The sequence below is a fragment of the Poecilia latipinna genome, unplaced genomic scaffold, assembly GCF_001443285.1.
Source record: "Poecilia latipinna isolate Pla-1442-1.1 unplaced genomic scaffold, P_latipinna-1.0 Scaffold412, whole genome shotgun sequence".
Taxonomy (NCBI): domain Eukaryota; kingdom Metazoa; phylum Chordata; class Actinopteri; order Cyprinodontiformes; family Poeciliidae; genus Poecilia; species Poecilia latipinna.
This window is the reverse complement of record NW_015113028.1, coordinates 212254-232463: the sequence shown is the minus strand read 5'-3', so window position 1 is coordinate 232463 and position 20210 is coordinate 212254. Positions and strand designations below refer to the sequence as shown.

The following is a 20210-nucleotide window of genomic DNA, read 5'->3' as shown; positions in this document are numbered from 1 at the left end:
TGCTGCTGGTCACGCCCCCCAACTCAAAGTTACTACTCACACATTAAAATAGCTACAAACAGATGTGCAATTATACAACCATGTATCTTTGAAAAGCAGAAGTAGAGCCTCCTGCAGAACCAACAAGAATGCAGCAAGTGGTTTCTGAATAGTAAGCCAACAACAAAACAATTGTCCTTTCCAGCAGCCATTGTACAGTACATACAGAGGTAGAACCAGCTGACCAAACTGCTGGAGCTCTGATTGGGTTGCCAGGTAATGGGCGGTGCCTGCTAATTTATGATTTTACATTCCTGAGGTTTTTGAAACGGCTCATATTCCAGACACCACAAAAAACATTAACTTATTACCAAAACCGGCTGGATTGATTTTTTTTTTCCAAGCTCTGTTTTTAGAAGTAGTTGAGACTCAAATGAAAGTACATGCACGTGCAAAAATCCAGAATTTTTCAATCAGTAGGTCAGCTACACGATATAATTAAAAAAATGCACCCTTATCTAGAGAGAATGCTCCACATCCTCAAACGTCCGTATGTCTAGTTCTTTTAGTAGGAATAAATGTATGAATCTAATTAAAGTAAATCAGAGCCAGTTGGGATCCAAGTCGTGCGGTGTTGCAGCAGTCACGCTGCAGGGCTGCAGCCTGACGGATCACCGTCTGTCCGAGCAGACGTGGAATCTCTAAAGGAATTATGTATGAGCTACAGTATGTCGAAAACGCTGCTCATGTTGATGCCATGCCATCAAAAAAAACCATGATGCCCATATCTGTTTTCTACATTCATTATTTAGCAGAATTTTTAAACCCATTTTTAACTCTGCAGTTTCAGCTCCCGCTTTATTTTCCAGCGTATTATTATTATCGATGAATATGTGTGTTTGCTTGTGTTTTGTTTGGATCAGTGGAGAATTACAGTGCCAGAGGGCGAGCGGGTCCGACTGACGTTTACCACCTTTGACCTCGTCCCGGATTTCTGTGGAGACTTTGTTCAGATTTATGACGGCCACAAGGCCGGATCTGCTTTAGTTGGTAAGTAAATCAGTGAGCAAATACAGAGGCACTGATCTGATATTAATATCTGTATCGGTTCCGAATTGAAAAAAATTCTTCATCAGTGACAATGAGCCCGATCCATAAGGGCAGATCTATTCAGTCTAACTCTATGCTTCATGGTCTGAGTGACATCATGTGTTATTATTTATTTTACATTATATGTAGAATTCCTAATTGGACTTTCTGAACCATTTGAAAGGTTTGTTGGAGTTTATTTTACGTTTGACTGAGGTAGTTAACCTACTACTTTATTACTTATTTTACATTGGCTGTTGCACAAAACTGCACTACCTGAACAAATTAAGGTTGTTTTTACATGTTTGACCAAGCTTGTGAAGCTATTGCTGTATTTTAGTGTGTTGCTCTGGTGCAGTTATCAAATTCAGAACATTTATGTTTAAAAAAATAAATGTTTTAAGAGAATTCAGTGCCATTTTTCTGTATCCGATGGTTATCAGCTGCTACTAAAAATTCAGTTAAAATTAAAAAATACTTTATTGATCACAAAGGGAAAATAAATTAAACCTTAGATATTGTTATTGGTATTGAAAGCGAAAAGAGTGGATCGGTGCATCCCTTGGAAGAAACAGGAAGAGCAACAATAAGATTACTGTACAATACACCTATCTTATTCATTAAAAACAGTTTTTAAGGTTTAATGTGGTAGAACTGAGAGTCCACTTTAAACCCAATGAAATTACACATTTCTGTGAATCTAACACAAAGTTTTACCCTCAGGTAAATTCTGCGGTGGGACGGTGCCGAACCCAGTGGAGTCCACTAGCAACACAATGGTTGTCCGCTTTAAATCTGACAACAGCTTGACCTCTAAAGGATTCCAGGCAACGTTCACAAAGTCCAGTCTTCCGCCAGTTATCACTCCCACCACAACCAAGGCTCCGTCCACCACCACCACAAAAACTACTCCACCTCCCACAACGTCCGGTGAGTTTTCGCTCCAAATCTGGGTCACTCCTTTCATTCCCGTTCCTCCTGCTTTTGATAAAAACGTCGTCTCATTGGAGTCCTGTCCACTCAAAGCTGAATATAGTAGATATAAACTCATTACAGGAAAGTTATATTTATATTTAATGTCTTTATGCTGTGAGTGTGTGAAACTAAAGTCAAATTTCTTGTTTGTGGGAACAAACTTGGCCAGTAAAAGCCGATTCCTCCTATAATATTTAACCACTCAAACCCTTCAAGATGTCAGTTTTAGGTGAGGTTTAAACATTTTGATGTACTGCTCATTTTTTTGTTGTTTAATCCATGATCAGCAATGCGTTGGCATCACTGGCAGTGACACAGTCCCACAGGATAATGCTGCTACCATCGAGCTTCTGTTTGAGTTTCTGGTTTGAGTCAGGCTTGAACTTTTGGTAGTTTCTGGTTCGCTTCTGCAGCAGGTTCAGTTCATCTGAGAGGGAGAATCCTGATTTTCCACCATAAGAGAAAATCTCCATCGGTAGTCGGAGTCACGGGTTTCTGGTCATTTTCTGGTCTGGAATCTCTAAAGTTTGGCAACTAACTAATGAGCAGGAAAATAAGTTTTTTTCATCCCTGCAGGTCTCGTATGAAGTAGAAACTTTAGTTTCCATCTTTTTGGTGAAGGAAATTTTAAGACTTATTACATTTTAAATGACAGGAGAAGCAGGGGAAACCTGCACAGAGCTGGGGCGACTGGGTTCTGCATAACTCTGAGTTGCATTGACATGGTTTCTCTTTGCGGATGTCACTGTCAGTCTAACTTTTATATTTCCATTTTCTCTTTTTGGCATTCTCTCTTCTGATGAGTTTCTGATGTGCCGTTTCTCAGTGGTGTGTTTTTTTGTTGTTGCTAGAAATAGTTTTACTCTTAACAGATGCTGCGGCACGCTTCATAAAAGATGATGAAGTTTCGAAGCTAAACCGACTGAGACTATCTTAGAATAACAGCTGAGAATCATGCTTCTCCTTTTATGCTTGAGGCAGGAATAATTACAGAAGGCAGAATATGAATCCAGTGATCTAAAAGCTTTAATAGCTCGAGATAGTTTGTGAATTTTACATGCAATTTATTGTCAAATAACTGTTTCTATTCCCATGAAAAGTACTCCTATGTTAGCGCTTATGTTTGGTTTGTGCTTTTTTTCAACGGTATTATTTTGTAGGCACCTTGTTTTTCTTTTTCTACAACTTTTTCAGTTTTTCCAGTAGAAAGTAGTCCTGCTTCAATGTTTGGAGGTGTTTCTTTTGGGGAATCAGAAAGAAGTACTTTTCTGAATGACCTGAGTTGAATAAACATAAAGTAAAAAAAGTTCAACTCAATTCATTTTACTATCCTATTACAGAATTTCATAAAAATGTAATGTGATGCATGTGAGAAATCACACAGAACCTCACAGCTATGAGTAAAACAATGTGTACACATAACAAAAATAGCTCAAAGATTTTCTTCCATTAAAGAAACACTGCCAAACAGAGGAACTGAAAAGGGAATAATTTCAATGGGAAAAGACAGAAAAAGTTGCTAAAATCTGCTCAAAGCAATAGTTGCTGAGAACAGAGACACAGTTAAGTGGGAAAAAACAAAGTGCATGCATAAATAATAGCAAAAATAGCTCAATCAATGGTTTCTTCCATCAAAGAAACACTGCCAAACACAGAGGCATTGAAGAAGAAATACCTTAGATGGGAATCTAAAGCAATAGTTCTGTAGCTGCTTTTTCCCAGAATAGAGACACAGTTAAACAGGAAAAACACTGAACCAGGAGTACTTTTTCTGAGAAACAGAAGAACAAGCTACCAATGCAGGTAATGGCAACCATGTGATTTCACACAAATAGACACTGAGCCAAAAGGAGTCACCATGGGAAAAGAAACAAACAAGTGTATTTATGGTTAAAGGAAGCAATTGCTTCATCAATAACTTAATTCAGAAAAATAGTACAGCTGATCAAAGAAGCATTAAAACTGGATTCTCATTTATGGGGAAAAGAAACAAAATCTAATTCTGACCATACCAAGGTGGTAATGGCTTCTATTGCTATTGTCATCACAATTAATTAGATTAATCATAATGCACTGTTTCCCAACTAGATAATGTGTTGCTGCACCGTACATGACTGCGTTGTTTCATGAGAGCCTTTCCAAGTAAAACCCAGCTTGAATCATGTCATAGCGACCACATAACGATGGAGGAGCGGAGATTTCTCCTGAGCTCTATCTGTTCGTTTCCGCATCTTACTGTTGGCAGACGATCGGTTTTCTCCAGGGGCCAATTAAAGTACAGTACAGTGAATCACTTCATGCTGCAGCTGTATCGAAGCAAGCCAGTCCTCCTCAACTGTGAATCAAAGGGAAAAATAGATCCTAATTAATAGAAATCAAAGTGAAAAAAACAACAATGTACTTAATGAGGTTCATGTGTTATGTGCAGGCAGTGGAGGGCCAGTAATCATTGAAGGACGGAAAGGAGTTATCCAGTCTGCAGGTTTCCCAAACTCATACCCGGCTCACTCCAATAACTCCTGGAAGATATCAGTGTCCAGAGGGTTCCTGGTTAAACTGCAGATCACAGACTTGGCGATCACCGGGGAGACCGGACAGTGCAAAGATGACAAGCTGATCATCTCAGACGACTACAGCATCCTGGGTGAGTGTTAGGGTCGTTGGGTTGTTTGGTCTTTTCATTATTCTGTGCTCCTTAGTTTGTTTCTTTGATTAGATCAGACTGGTTTAAGTTCAGTCCTACTAAGTGTTTCTAGTTATGCTTATTTCTTGTCTCTAGCTATTCCTTGTTATTCTAGTTTAATTATGTTTCTTAGGTCTAGTTATTCTATAGTGTTAGGTTCATTTCCTAGTCTCTTCACCCTCACGGTGTTTTAGCCCTTCTCCTGCTCACACTCCTTGCTGGTTCCTCCTGTTTAATCCTGTTAAATCTCGTCAACTCCCGTTATTTTCCTGCTGTGACTTTTTTCCCCGTGGATTCCTGTTTTTGTTTTGGCTCTGGCTCCCTGTGTTCCCTGTGCTTTTTTTAAGTTTTGTTCTTCATTTTTTCTTTAAACATTCGACCTGATCCATGCTCCCAGCTCTTGACTGCATTTTGGTCCATCCACAAACTCACTGGTCATGACAGTGAGACATTAATCTGCTCTTACAAACCATTTATGATTATTCAATTCATTCATTGAATTCAAAATACTACTCACCTTTGATCAGTATCAAAATAACTGTCTTTTAAACTGTATGACATTTTATGCACTTGAAGTAAATATGTTGTTTGAACTGAAAAGTGGAAATATGTCAGTGAAACGAGACATTTTTCCCATATTATAACTTGTAAAATAGGATTAGAAGTTAGAATATGGGGGAAACGTTCCACTGGCAGATTTCCACTTATCTGAAGTTTACTAACATATTTGCACTAGAAACTAAAAATGCTTGGTAAGATCTTGTGTTTTTGCAGTACAAGACAAGAAAATCCAGTGGAACAAGACATTTTACCCATATTATTATTTAATTTGGAAAAAGGTCACATTGTTTCAAACCTACTACATATTCATCAAATACTCTCCTATATTTTGCTGAAGAGGTTACTTGTAAATTAGTTTTGTTGTACTTCAAGTGTACTAAGATATTTCCATTAGAAACTAGACCAAAAACACTTGGTAACATTTTGTGTTTTTGCAGTGTGAACTTTTAAAGAACATTTTGCACCTACATGTTAGTTTGCTGGCAGACGTTAGACTCCTGTCACATGAAAGACGCTGATGTGCATCTGTTAATATACACCCTAAGTGTGTGTTTGGCACATCTTCTTCCAACCTTTCTGTTACCACTAAATTGCTAAATTGCTGCTTTTCCTGCTGTAAAACTGTTGATTAAGATCTTCCTTGCAAAGAGCCGCACCGTTATAAATTACCTCTCATTATTCACTTCACTGGCTGCAGTGAGGCTGATACAGCTTTATCTCTTGCTGAGTATTGGAGCACCGAGGCCCAGGCACACTCTCACTGTGCATTTCTCAGAGCTTATGTGCCAAAGCGAAAATAAGACAAAACAACACCTGTTTCTGGAAAACTCCAAATGAAAGAAATAAAAACAACACATGTTGTTTTACATTTAGGTAGTGATTTATCTCTTTCTTTTTTTGTCTTCACAGTTTGGAAATTGCTATATTTTATGTTTAAATTAGGGGTGTCAGTGTTAATCTGAACATTTTTAGACCTAGAAGCCTCTCACACAGCAGTGCATTATGAACAACAAACAACAACAAAAAGTGAAAGTTTTCTGTCACAGCAGAGAACAATAGTTTGAAATTTTTCAACTTTGTCGTGCTGCGTCGCTGGCCAGCGTGTACAAACTCAAAATTTCACATGCACAAATTGCACCAGTCACTTGGCCGGCTGATACCTCATTTCACAAGTTTCATAGGAAATTAACAGAGAGCAACATTTCTATAAAACAGTTTCCTTTTAACCTTCTTGAATATAAAAGCCTGGAAAACTAAGAATCTTCAGACATGTTTGGTTTGAGACAATAAAACATTTTCTGAAAATGCGCATACAGAGGCGGTTTTTGATGTGGGGTGCATAGGCAGTTACCCAGGGCGGCATCAGATAGGAGAGAGCATATTTTTATTTCAGGCTGACAAAGTTAGATATAGTGACTAACCACAACGCTAGAGTGTGACTAATCTGATGCAACTTACAGCACTAGTTTGAATCCAATTTAAATTTAAATGTACGCAACAACAAAAAACGTATCACACACTAATATTTTGTTGGACTGCCTATTTGATCATATCACACATTTGCTATAACATTGTTTCGATAAGCTTCTGCAATGTCATCAGATTTATTTCCATCCAGTGTTGCAATCGATGCAGAGCTACTTATTGTATCAGTTGCGGTTAAATAACTCGTTGCCAGCTGGAAGACAGTTGTCCATGCAGTAACAATCCAATCGGAAGCTCATATCTCTCTGCTCAGGTAAATTCAAGTGCCAACTTTTTTTTTGGCCAGGCAGTATATTTGATCTTCAGCTTGATAATGGTGTTGGTAAAGGCTTCGGTAGCGTCAGGAAAGCTATGGTTACTAGCTGTGTTTCTACATGGAGGCTGGGCAGCAGACCTGTTTGCTGACCTGCACACACAAAAAAACCTCCCTCAAGTTTTCTTGCAAGTCTCCCCCTTTTGTATATCAGGATTTTTTTTAGAGCTGAGAGTACAGATGGAAATAAGAGATGCCTGTGTTTTCATAATGACGGGCTCAAAGGGTTTGAATGCAGCTGGATGAGCCAGCTGGTTGGTAGTTAACATTTTTCTGTCCAGATGGTGAAGCCGTGCATGTGCTGTGGAGAAGCCCACCTTACAGATTTTTCCTGTTTTTGCTCTATTGTCATTTTTGGATCATCATCTGATGAGTAAATACAAAGTAAAGTTTTCAAATCACGAAAAAATAAATGCTTTTACTTCAAAGATTATTTATATAGCATATTTACGACAACCTCATCTGACCAATGAGACATCGGTCCACAGAATATCGTCTCAGAAATTTTGAGGATCACCAAGATGTTTTTGGTGAATATAACACTGATGTTTTTGTTTTTCTGTATCTGCATTAATTCTGACCTTGTAACTCTCCCATGAATGCCAACATTACCAGTCTTTCTTATTGTTGCATCATGAACTCTGACCTTAACTGAGGCATGTGAGGCCTGCAGAGTTAGATGTTGTCCTGGGCTGTTTTATTATCTCCTGAATTATTAGCAGATGGGGTCTTACTGGCCATTCTTCAGATTCCTAAAGTCATAGAAATTGCTTTGTAACCCTTTCTAGAAAAATAAATGTTCAGTTTAATTAATTAATTTAGTATCAGTTCACAACAAATGTCTCATTTCAATCACATATAGATTCTAGTTGATCCTACTTATGAAACAATACAATAAGCTGAGTTCATTTTTCAAAGTAGTTTAAAAAGTTTATATCCAAGGATGTCAGTAGCTGCATTTCCATTACAAATATGCACAAAAAAGTGTTTCCATTGCAGTTTTGTGAAATAAACCAATTTCAGCATGGCAATAAAAACCACCTCATCCTTGCACCTCAACAAGAGCTTTTTCAAAACTGGTGTTTCCATTAAGAAAATTTATTTTTGAAATGTCAAAATGCACAACTATATGGTCAATGGAAATGAAGCTGCTGCCTTTTTCTTTCTTATTCTTTAACCTCTTTAGGTTTATACATGATATGATGTTTTTTTGATATATTTTTTCTACTTCATGTCAGACAGTTTATCTTTAAATTATTTCTTAATTCTACATATATAATATAGAATTAAGTCTATTGCTTCATTGTTCAATATAAAAAAAATTTACAGGTTAGGATTTCAGTCATCACAAAATAGAGTGCATACTCCATCAACAGCATGCACACATAGCACAACACGTGCAATAAGGAGCCTTATCTTAATCAGTGGAGATTCTGCACCCAGATCATCTGATATCTACACACTGGTCACTTATCCTGTTTACCTGTTTACAGTTCCAAATCTTATCTGCTCAAAGGACCTTCGATCCACCACATGAACCTGTTTTATCCCTGCTCCTCTGCTTCGCTCTCAGGTACACACTGCGGCTACATCCTGCCCCCACTGGTGGTCAGCGCCAGTAACACAATCTCTGTCAGCTTCCAGTCGGACAGTCGCCTCACGGATCGAGGATTCTCTGCAGAGTTTGAGGCGGTGTATCCTGAAGACATCGCAGGTAGCATGGCAGAAACACCTTCACAGCTCAGGGAGGAAGTTGTTGAAGCATCTCAACGTCTCGTTAACCAGTCATAAATACATCCCAGTGCCAGATACTCGGCTGCTGCTGCAGCTGCCTGAGCTCTGTGGAAACATGGGTCAAAGTACAGCGAAGGAATCAAGAACCAGATAAAACCTTTTAATCTTTTATCACAGTGATTATTGTCATAAAAAGATATAAAATCCCACTTATTGCAGAGAGGTAGAACTGTATGTTGCTCTGGAACAACTCATCCACACAGACACAGGAGAACCAGCTTGACTTTAATGCTCAGCATTACACTGCTGAGCAGTAACGCCTGTTTTCTGACTGATTCTGCCTGTTGCTTAAATAAACAAACAATATGAATTATAAGGTCCACTAAGTGGGGATTTATCACACTTTTTTATCATTTAAAAAAATTCAGATGATTAGAATCTGTGATTTATTCTTCATAAATTTGAATTAATATTAAAAAACAAAACTGACATTATTGGAAATGTTATTTTTACTTTTTTCTCCACAAATATCAGTAAATTTGAAAATATGATTAAAGTTACTGCACACAATGTAGTGATATAAATCACACTTCTTTAAGTCTCGTCCTGAAGAAGTCAGATTCACATGAAAATGTTTTTCAAGGACAGTATTTGTGTTTGTGGCCCTATGAATACTAAAAATCCTAAAAAGATTGAATATTTTTTATCGTCATTTTTAATGTCACAACAATAGAAGATGTCGTGACAAAATTAGTCCATTCCGCCTCCGGCTGTAGGACTAGGTTTATAAACTAGTGTTAGCTCCAACTGAAAAACAGTTAAATTGGTTTACTGTGGGATTTTTCAGTTCCCAGATTGTATTTGCTTAGTTATGCTGTTTAAGATTCCCTGTTTCTCAACAGTGCATCTGTTGTCTCCTGATTTCGATCATAATAACTGATTGTAGCAATCTTTATCTTGAGAAAAACAGTTTTGTTATCTTTAGATAAGATAAATACCTTATCCTCAACTACAGTGATAAAAAATTATTTCTGTGCATGACAGCTTCTGTAGCATTGCAACTGTTTTTGCAGAGTCAGACATTTTTAATTTGTATAATTTGATGAACCAAAGTGCAAAATTCTTGTTCTCAGTCCGTTTGCTTGAAAAATGTATTTCCTGCAGTAGACTTGTAGATAAGTGTATGTACTCAATGCCTTGCTTTAATACTTAATCTTTCCTCCATGTATCATACCATCCATCTCTGCTCTTTAGACATCCAGGGATGTGGCTTTTCCTCTGAAGAGGAAACTGGTGTTATCAAATCCCAGAACTGGCCGATGAACTACAAGGCCAACATGGAGTGCATGTGGAACATTGCTGTGCCTTTAGGGAAGAAAATCACTTTGACATTCACTCATTTTGACCTGGAAGCCAAAGACTTTATCACATCTCAGTGCTACGACAATGTGATGCTGTATGATATCAATGGCTTGACTAGCGCACTAAATCAAAAACATGGTAAGTTAGTCATTTACCCCCCTACCGTAATCACTAATAATTCAGTTATGCAGCCAGTAGACTAATTATTTTTGGTTTCATTTAGGACCTTTATGTGGAACAAACCTGCCCAACAGCATCCAAACCAAAGGCAACAGGCTGCTGATCCGTTTTCACGCAGACATGTTTACTGAGGCCAAAGGTTTCAGAGCCTACTGGACTACAGATCCCAGTGTCCCTGCTCCCACTGAGCCACCTGCTGAAATAAACCCCTGGGACGACATCCCCATAGGTAGGGATGTGTCAGCATAAAGCTATTAACTATATTAAAGAGGAAAACTCAAAGCTACACTGATCAGAACTGTAACTTTGGGGGGAAGTAACCTATAAGTGAAAGAAAAATACGTTATTAGTCTGGAAAAGTAACCAGAATGTTGTGAAGCATAACCTTTATGTTTCTGTAACAGTAGTTTATAAGTTATATAAATGGAACATATAATTTAGCTTCAGTTTAGGAAAGCAGACTGTAAGAATGAAAAGGCTTTTTTTCTAACCACAAAAACCTCAAAAACGGGATCAATGTAGGATTTAATATTAGCGTAATACATTCCTCCTACTGATGTGTTTGCTTAGTGTCAGTATCTCTGATGTCCAATTACAAGTTTCCATACTCAACATGAGGTCCAGTTCAGTACAACTGAAATGAGTTTGGGCGAACGCCGAGTCCCTGGCGTCCCAGGTGAACGGTCAAACACGGTTATTTTGATGCTGAGAACAGCGTGAGGTGACCGGCTGCTTCACTTCCCTTCCTTTGCTGGTTGTCACCTTATTTCCATTCTTCATCCAGGGATGAGCCCCAGGTGGCTGCAGCCACTGACAAAGCAATTTCTTAAACAGAGTTTGATAGATGGACAGCGCTGTTTTTATAGGATTTCATTTTCCTGCCAAGCTCAGACAGAGTTTCCTTATTAGCAAGGTTACAGAAGGGAGCAGAAAAAATAATTTGCTGTCTGAGAAATGAATGTACAATTTTAATTTGCATTAATTTGCATTTTAATTTGCATTTTCACAGAAATTATCTTTACCCAGCAAGTTGTAGTGGAGGCGTGTTTTTTGAAGCGGCAATGTCAGCCGTGTGTAACTGCAAAAATAATTTTGGAAAACATGTATCAGTGCAAAACAGAGGTTTATCTGTCAGCAGCAGATTTCTGCTCTTTCTTCTGCCCGTACTCAAACACAAACATCTCTTGTAGACTGGCCCGAAACGTGCGGGAAGCCGGCCGTTCCTCCTTCTGTCGCGTCGCGCATTGTGAATGGAGAGGAAGCTGTAGCGCACTCCTGGCCCTGGCAGGTGTCCATGCAGGTGGGAATGTTCAGAGTTTACAGGAGCGGCTGCGGTTTCTGGACTGAGGCAGTTTTCATCTCTCTGCTTGTTTTTTGGTGCGTTTCTTTCAGGTCTGGCCTTCCAGTCAGCCTGAGCCCAAGTTTTTTCACACCTGTGGTGGGACTCTGATTCATAAAAACTGGGTGCTCACAGCGGCCCACTGCTTCATAAGGTAAATACAAGAAAAAAATAGTCTCCTAAATGCAAAGTGAACTTGTCTTATTATAGAGTCAAAGCCAACATTTTTCCCGTGTTATCAGTGAAACATGTGCCAGTTGAACAAATACTTTTTCATCAATATTTATGAGTTATTGACTAAAAACAAGCTCCCATATCATGCTGAAAAGTTACTCATTATTGTCGTATTTAAAGTGAATTAAGATATTTGCACTAGAATCTAGACCAAACATACTTGGTAAACCACACTGACTGGTTGTTGTTAAGAAGTTATTTAACTCTTGAATTTCAGCTTTTTCAATAACCTGTAAAAAAGTTGAAGAGGTGTGAAAACTTTGCAAGGCTCTGTAGCTTAAAAAAATAAAGTCTAACCCTCAATTAATTCATCCCCCAGATATGCAGATGAGCTGCAGCGCTGGCGTATGTGCCTCGGCAAACACAACCTGACCACCGCAGAGCCAAGTGAACGCTGCATCAGCATCTCTGGCATCTATCGCCACGAGGGCTTCCAGTATCCCACAGTTCCCACTGTGGAGTTTGACATTGCGCTGGTGAGGCTGGTTGAGGACGCCGCTCCCACAGATCAGATTTCCTTCGCTTGCCTTCCCTCTGAGGAGGAAATCCTTCCTGAAGGAAAGAAGTGCTACGCCACAGGCTGGGGGGACGAGACAGGTGCTGTTTCTTCTTCATGTTCAGTCCGTCACTTTTTCATTTTCAAACCAGTGTACAGGGTTAAACTGCCGCTTGATCCTCTGGGTTGCCAGATCAAAAAACACAAAACAAACAAAAAAAAAACAGCCCAAATCTCAACCTCTAACCTAAATTCATGTTGTTTTGGTTGGCTGACCAGAAAACAGATGCCATGAGACTTTTAGTTCATTTTTTATCACCTGAATTTCTATGATACAATGCTACTATAACACTTAATTAAAAAACGACAATTAATTCTACCAAAAAACACAAAATCTTTAGTATTTTTGGTCTTGTTTCCTGTGCAAATATCTCAGTACATTTGAAATAAAGCAAAAGTAACAAGTAACTTTTCAGAAATATTAGGAACTTGTTTAAGTCAATAGTTACTTATTTTGATTAAAAAAGTCCCAGTTGTAAGAGAAACAATCTGCCAGTGGAAATAATGCTTTTTCATCAATATTAAGGAATTATTGACTTAAAACTTTCAAGTTAGTTATTTCAAGTGTATTTGCAGTAGAAACTACACCAAAAATACTTCATAAGATATTTCAGAATAAAGGAACTAATAAAATGAGCACAAGAATACTGTATTTTTTAAAAAATGTTCAAGTTTTTTGCTTTCCTGTCACACAATCAGAAATATTTTCCCTGCGATCATTTCCTAAAAACCAGCCAAATGTTTTGAAAAGCAGCCCAAACATTGATACCCGACTTTAGATGTTTATTTCAACCCAAAAAGCCCAGTTGGGTGGAAACCAGCCCAATCTGGCAACACTGACCCTCCAGAACAGCCTGTCTCAAAGTTTTCATGCCACCTGCTGGACAGGAGGGGAAATACTGATCAAAATGCTGAATAAATTGCTTTTATGCGTTTAATCAGGTGATTCGGTGAATCCTAAAGCTTCAGAGACGCTCAACCAGGTGGCCCTTCCTGTTGTCCCGTATGACACCTGTAAACGGATGGATTACTGGTGGTTCCAGGTGAAGACCTCCATGATCTGCTGCGGATACACACTGCCTGACGAGCTGCAGTCTGTCTGTCAGGTAAAACAACCACAGAAGCTGAAACAAAATGACATTCTGTGAAGAATTGTTTCATTCTGGGTTTGTAACTTTGGCAGGGAGACTCTGGGGGTCCACTGGTTTGCCAGGACACACCTGGTGGTCCCTGGGAGGTTCATGGTATCACCAGCTTCGGTCCTATTGGATGCATAATGGACAAAAAGCCCTCCGTGTTCACCCGCTCCTCAGCCTACCTTCCTTGGATCTCAAATGTCATCCGCAGGGAGCTCTACAATGAGCACAGTATGAATCTATTTGCCTGAAATTACCCACTTTGTCTAGAAAATGAGTGCGCCCATTATTCACCTGGTGGTTTTTCTGTGCAGCATCAGGTTGTGGAGGGCCGAAGGATTTGTCCGGCGCAGGCGGCACAGTGTCGTCGATGAGTTACCCCGCCGCCTACAGCAACAACGCCCGCTGCCAGTGGAACATCGAGGCGCCTGCAGGGAAACTGGTGCACCTCCACTTCGCCGGTTTCTCACTGGAGGAGAGTCAGCTGTGCTTGAACGACAAAGTCAGCCTCACAGACACCGTGGGAAGTCTGGGTATGTGAAAGTCTGCCGCAGCCTGTTATTTTCAGCAAAAACATGTCAGTCAGGTGACAAAGTGTTGCTCCGGCGAAAGATTGACATTTTTGACGTCCTTCTTCTTGCTTGCATGTTTCCTGACTCGCAAAACAAAACCCGTCCATAAAAAACAGAGCAAGAGCAAAAATATTTAAATATCCAAAGGAATGAATCCACAAAATAAACAACAAATACTTATGATTCCTTATGATTATGTCTCAAGTAAATTCTTCATAATTTGTAGAACTGTAAAACTAGAGTTACAAATAAGGATTTAAACAAATGAAATACATTATTTTATCTATTAAGGGATCATACAAAGCTTCTTGCACACGATAAGATTAACAACACTTGAAAAAAAAAAAAAAAAGAAACGCGTCTTGGCCTGAAATGTTGAAGGTCTTAGCATCGGTTGTGCTAGAATGTTTTCAGAAAACCCATTAACAAACTGTTAAAATATTAATAAGCAGTTATATCTGCATTTGATAAGTACTTTTTAAAATTAAATAATGTCCCTCCAAGATTGTGATTGATTTTCAGGTTTTTTGCAATCAAAATCACTGATTTTGTGGAGCTTCTTTAGAAATATATGCGAGACATTTTGCAATATTTGCGCTTATGCATGGCAGTAAATGTCACATTTTGTTACTTGTCACTTAACATGAAGTAAAGCTGAGGCAGCAGCATAGTAGAGGTATGAAATACCGCCATCTACAGGTGTGAAGTAGCATCACTTAACCCGCATCGTTTCTGCCATTTTTGAGAAAAATTTGCAGTAAATCCATAATTATGCATTAGCACAAAAAAGGGTGAGGATCTGTTGATTTTGTGTCAACATCAATTGTGAAAAACTGAAGGGACTGGTTGGTGTAATTTGATAACATTCAGATAAAAACTGCTTTGATTTGATTGATAAAATAATATTTAATCACTCAACTGATATCTGAAGAATTTCTTCTCCTTGTTTCCAACAGGCACCTACTGCAGTCATGTTCCCCCTGCAGATCTGGTGAGTGATGGAAATAAACTTCAGATCAGCTTCTCCACTAACGACAAGGTGGTCGACTCTGGTTTCACTGTGACCTGGAAGGCGGTGGACCCTACAGAGGGTGAGACGGGGAGTGAACCTGGTGGAACGAGACACAACATAAGCAGCTGTCGCATGACGTGTAGTTTCATTCTGCTGCAGCTCCATGTGGAGGACGTTTCAGCAGCAACCAGGGGGAAATCACCTCTCCAAACTGGCCCAGCGACTACAACGCGCAGAGCGCCTGCACATGGCACATCAACGTTCCCTCGGCAGAAAGCATTCACGTGGCCTTCACTGACTTTGAGCTGCAAGCCGTTAACATGTTTGGAAACTGTGTGGACTACGTGGAGATCTTTAATGGAGAAACCATGGCATCACTTGGTTTGTTGCCATCACACAGATTCAATCTTTGTTCAGTTAATTCTTTAGTAACCTTGTTTTCTTTTTCTGTCATCCAGGTCGGTTCTGCGGCTTCGCCCCGCCATCCCCCTTCGCCATCCCCGGCAACACGGCGGTCATCCGCTTTTTGAGTAATGGTGCAGATCAGCAGAAAGGTTTCCGAGGTTACTGGACCACTGACGCTAGTGTTGTTCCGACTTTACCTCCTCCTCCTCCAAACCCCTGGGACAACATCACTATCAGTGAGTGGAAGCAGCTAAACTAGCTGCTGCTAACTCTCCTCTGAGGTTCTTAATGCTGCTGCAAATAGTCGACAAGTTATTCTACAGTCCTGATCTTCAGAGGTGGGAAAAGTACCCAAAAATTTACTCAAGTAAGATTAGCACTATGTCAGCATATTTGTACTGTTTTTCCTGTTTTAAGTCAAAAAACCTTTTTATATATAGACTTCAAACAAGCTTATTTATCTTTTTGAAAGGCTATTTTTAAGTTATTTTTTATCTTATTTTAAATGCACAGTTCAAATTCAACAATGCTTTATTGATCCCAGTAGGAAATTATATGTTATTTCTCACATTAATTCAAATTTTCAAGGGGTTATTGTAGATAGTAATGGCTGCTGGCTGTAGCAGTCTGTATTACAGCACATTTGAAGAAGCCTCTGACTAAAGACACTCTGCTTTCCGAAGACAATCTAAATAAGTTAATTTAGACACAAATTCTTGGTAAGATTTTGTGTTTGTGCAGTGTAAACTCTTAGACTGCGTTTGTTGATAAACACATTCTTAGTCCTGGATTACAGCATAAAGTTTACGTTTCAAACTTTCTGCGCTCAGATTGGCCAGAAGATTGTGGAAATCCAGCAGTGAAACCAAAAACGCCGACTCAGCGCGTCGTCAACGGGGAGGAGGCTGTCCCCCACTCCTGGCCTTGGCAGGTCTCAATGCAGGTGCAAAAACCTTCTGCTTTCCCTCCTTCCTCTTATAAAGTAATTACAAAAACTACTTTTTAGGACTTTTTACACTTTTGTTTCCACGATTATTTTTGCTTCACCACTTAGAAAAACTCAAAGTAGTCTGTTCATCTTCAGCCAGCAGTCATGTCATTTCTAATTAGGAACTGAGAATTTCTGGTCGTAAAACACTAGAAACTAACAATAAAAATTTCAGCAAAAAGTTCCTTTAATGAGAGCAAAGCTTCAAGATCTGACAGCTCAGCAACTTTGGTTCTTCTTTGAAGTCCCTCAGTCATTTGCACAATATTTCAAAGTCCAGCTACTGATAATGATAATAATCTCATAATACTATAAACTTTTCTCCTAATATTATGACTTATTATAATTAAAAATAATCTTTTAGCCTTTCCCTCATGCTTTGACGTAGGTGTGTCCTAGACTAGAAATGAAAAAATGTTCTGAATTTAAAATAATGTTTTGTTTTCTTGTTTCTGAAGGCGACTCTCTTGCCTCCCATCCCTTACCTGCACAACTGTGGAGGCTCTTTGATTCATGAGGAATGGATCCTTACTGCTGCTCACTGTTTTATGTTGTCAGTATCTTACACAATAAATACACTTTTTTATTGTACTACCAACACCCTATTATCAACACATTTGTTTAGTTGTCTAATCTGCATCTTTTGACATTCAAGCAGTTGTTTTTGACACTAAGTGCTCTCTAAAAAAAATCTGCTTTCTATTAAATCATGTTTAATTGATTACTGTATTGAAACATATTTATGCTCCATGTGCTCTTCAGCCCTCTGAACAAACAGTCTTTGTACCGCATGTGTTTGGGAAAACACCACATGGACTCCTCCATGGACGTTCCCTCGGTGGAGAAGTGCCTCCAGGTGGACGAGATTATCCGACACGAGGGCTTCGTGTACGAACAGGATCCCTCTGACATCACCTACGACATCGCCCTGGTGCATCTGAGCGAGCCCGTCAACATGACGAGGGAAATCAGCCCCGTTTGTCTGCCGAAGCCCGGAGCCGTGATGCCGGCGGGGACGCCGTGCTTCGTCACAGGATGGGGAGACGAGAAAGGTAGACATATTTTGGTGTTGAGCATTTTTAATACAAAGATTTCCTTTATAATAAAATAAGATTCTTGGTTTTCCACATTAAAATGTTCTGTTGAACCACAACAATTTAATTTGTGTATTAAGTATTTTTATTTATATTTGACAGCTTATTTAAAACTTTTTTGTTAGCCAAATTAGTTTATATCTCTTATTTCTGTATTTTGTAGTTTCTTTGATGACTTTAAACAAGCTCCTATATCTTGTTGAAAAATTACTTGTCTTATTTCCATTGTACTAAGACATTTGCACTAGAAACTGGACCAAAAATACTTGCTAAGACTTTATTATTTTCCAGTATGAGGGTTTTAAGAGCCTTGTAGTTTATTCCATGCAGGAGGAGCAGCAGCCTCTAACGCTGTTCCAGTACAAAATATTGGAACAGACATTAGGAACAAGCCTTGGTGATAGAACCTGAAACATCTGAAACATTTTGGTTTCTCAGGTAACTTGTTCCCTGTCGTGGCTAAGTCGTTGAACCAAGCAGCTCTTCCAGTTATTGACTTCCAGACCTGCAGCAAACCTTCGTACTGGTGGGACACGCTTCGGCCCTCCATGATCTGCGCCGGCTACGAATCCCCCGACGAGCTGAAATCTGCCTGCCAGGTTCGCACACAACCACACACTGAAAACAAACCCAGGACAGTTTAGGCCAGGGGTTCGCAAACTTTTCCACGCCTTGGTTCCCAAAGCAGCATTGGCTTCTTGCTGGGAAATCCCTTTGCAAACCCACAAACGATGTAGCGTGCTTTACATGCTACAAAGCATGTCATTTTGAGAATAATCTCAGGAGTTTTATACAAAAAACAACTTTGAAATTTCTCAGTGTCAAAAGTTGAATTTTTCTGATTTTTGATCATGCAGATATTTCACATTTTTTTTCTATAAATTTTTTAAAATTATTTTCACAATCTGAGTTTTTTAGCAAATTTTTGACAAAGTTTGAAATTTCCATCTTTTTTCAAAAAATAACTGAGATTAATATCACAAATTCTGAGGTTTTTTTATAACTAATTTTCAACTTTTCAAGCTCTGAAATTTCCAAGTTTTTTTTTCCTTTAAAAATTTTCTAAGCCTAATCTCAATATGAAGAGATTTTTTGGCAGAAATGTACTCCTCCATCTTTTTTCTACAATGACCCTAGTGTGCTATTACATAAAAAGGGATCATATGAAATTCTTTATATTTACTTTTTTAAACCATTTTCTATGTATCTTTCTGAGACCTTCGTAGCGCCCCCTTGTGGCCACCCTTAAAGCCCACTTTGAAAAACTCAAATGATTTCCTTTTTAAGTCCTCGAACGTTACATAAGTGTGTTGTTGTCACGTAGCTGGGTCGTCTTTTCATTCCTCAATCAGCCGGCTGTTTTGTTTGCGGTCGCTCAACCTTGATTAGAAATCACCGCTGCTCAGATTGCAGCTATAATTGGACAAAAAGCACATTTGGGCACTGTTTATTTGCCATAATGACCAACCACGCTCTGCGACAATTAGAGTCTCAGCGCTACAGGAAGCACTGAACAGGTCAATAAAACCTCAGTCAGGTTATTAATAAACCGTTCGCCCCAAATTCAAGGACACAGAATTGAGTTGTCGTCTCGTCTGAACGTCATCAGAAGTGTTTGTTCTGCTGCCTGCAGGGCGACTCGGGCGGTCCGTTTGCCTGCTCCGTCGCTGGGACCTGGGAGGTGCACGGTGTGGTCAGCTTCGGACCGCAGGGCTGCATCAAAGACAAGAAGCCGTCGGTGTTCACCCGAGTGTCGGCTTTCAGCCACTGGATCGAGGACAGCATCCGGAAGTTCATGTACGAAAACAACAAGGCGATATGAAATTTGCAAGGATCAGGACGAAATGCTTTCAGGGTTCAGAGTTGTGTTTTATTGTCTTAAATACATAAAAGTAGGAGTAGAGAATATTTAATGTCTGTATTTGTTTACAATCACATTTATGTTCAAATAAAATTTAATATATTTACAAATTTGTATTTATATTTCAATTTCCTGTTTAGTTGTGCCACTCAATTTTTAAAATGTTAGAATATTTTTGTTATACTTTGAGGAGAAAGTCAAATTTTCATCATCATCTGGGTGAAATTACTGCTTTTAAAAAGATGGAAACTTACCTGATGATGGATTAATCAGAAAATTATTTATCAAGTAACCCAAAAATAATGAGCCACTGTTTACTATGGTGATTCAATTCAAATAAAAGTTATTTTTATTCCCAAAGCCTTTTTTTTTCCAAAACTGTCACTTCTTTTAACGTTTGTATTATTTTGCCTGCTGTTATCTTCTTTATAATACAATTCTTGGTTGAATTAAATTATTTTAGAGAATACACACATTTTTCTAATCAATACACAGGTTTTGTTTGAATGGGTTTCTTCATAGGTGTTATTAAATTATGACAGAAAATAAAGAAAAAGATGTGCTGAACAGTAATAAATGGTCACAATTTTAAAAAAACGTGAAAAGTTGGGTTTTTTTTTCTCAATTTCCAAATTATAAATCTACAAACCTT

At 38.8% G+C, this 20210-nt stretch overlaps 1 protein-coding gene across 1 annotated transcript in view; it reads left to right on the top strand.

Annotated features, from left to right (window-relative positions):
* The window catches only part of LOC106950627 (ovochymase-2), a 29091-nt gene extending 9173 nt beyond the window's left edge, over nt 1-19918 (top strand). The window contains exons 6-25 of the mRNA XM_015037626.1: nt 903-1029; nt 1792-1998; nt 4472-4687; nt 8659-8799; nt 10074-10319; nt 10405-10590; nt 11552-11661; nt 11754-11854; nt 12254-12531; nt 13433-13596; nt 13674-13857; nt 13941-14159; nt 15155-15289; nt 15370-15591; nt 15669-15851; nt 16446-16558; nt 17062-17156; nt 17366-17655; nt 18136-18296; nt 19331-19918. Coding sequence (XP_014893112.1) covers nt 903-1029; nt 1792-1998; nt 4472-4687; nt 8659-8799; nt 10074-10319; nt 10405-10590; nt 11552-11661; nt 11754-11854; nt 12254-12531; nt 13433-13596; nt 13674-13857; nt 13941-14159; nt 15155-15289; nt 15370-15591; nt 15669-15851; nt 16446-16558; nt 17062-17156; nt 17366-17655; nt 18136-18296; nt 19331-19519 — 3567 coding nt within the window. The 3' untranslated portion in view covers nt 19520-19918. The remainder of the gene's footprint in view (nt 1-902; nt 1030-1791; nt 1999-4471; nt 4688-8658; nt 8800-10073; nt 10320-10404; nt 10591-11551; nt 11662-11753; nt 11855-12253; nt 12532-13432; nt 13597-13673; nt 13858-13940; nt 14160-15154; nt 15290-15369; nt 15592-15668; nt 15852-16445; nt 16559-17061; nt 17157-17365; nt 17656-18135; nt 18297-19330) is intronic.
* The last annotated feature ends 292 nt before the right edge of the window (nt 19919-20210 follow it).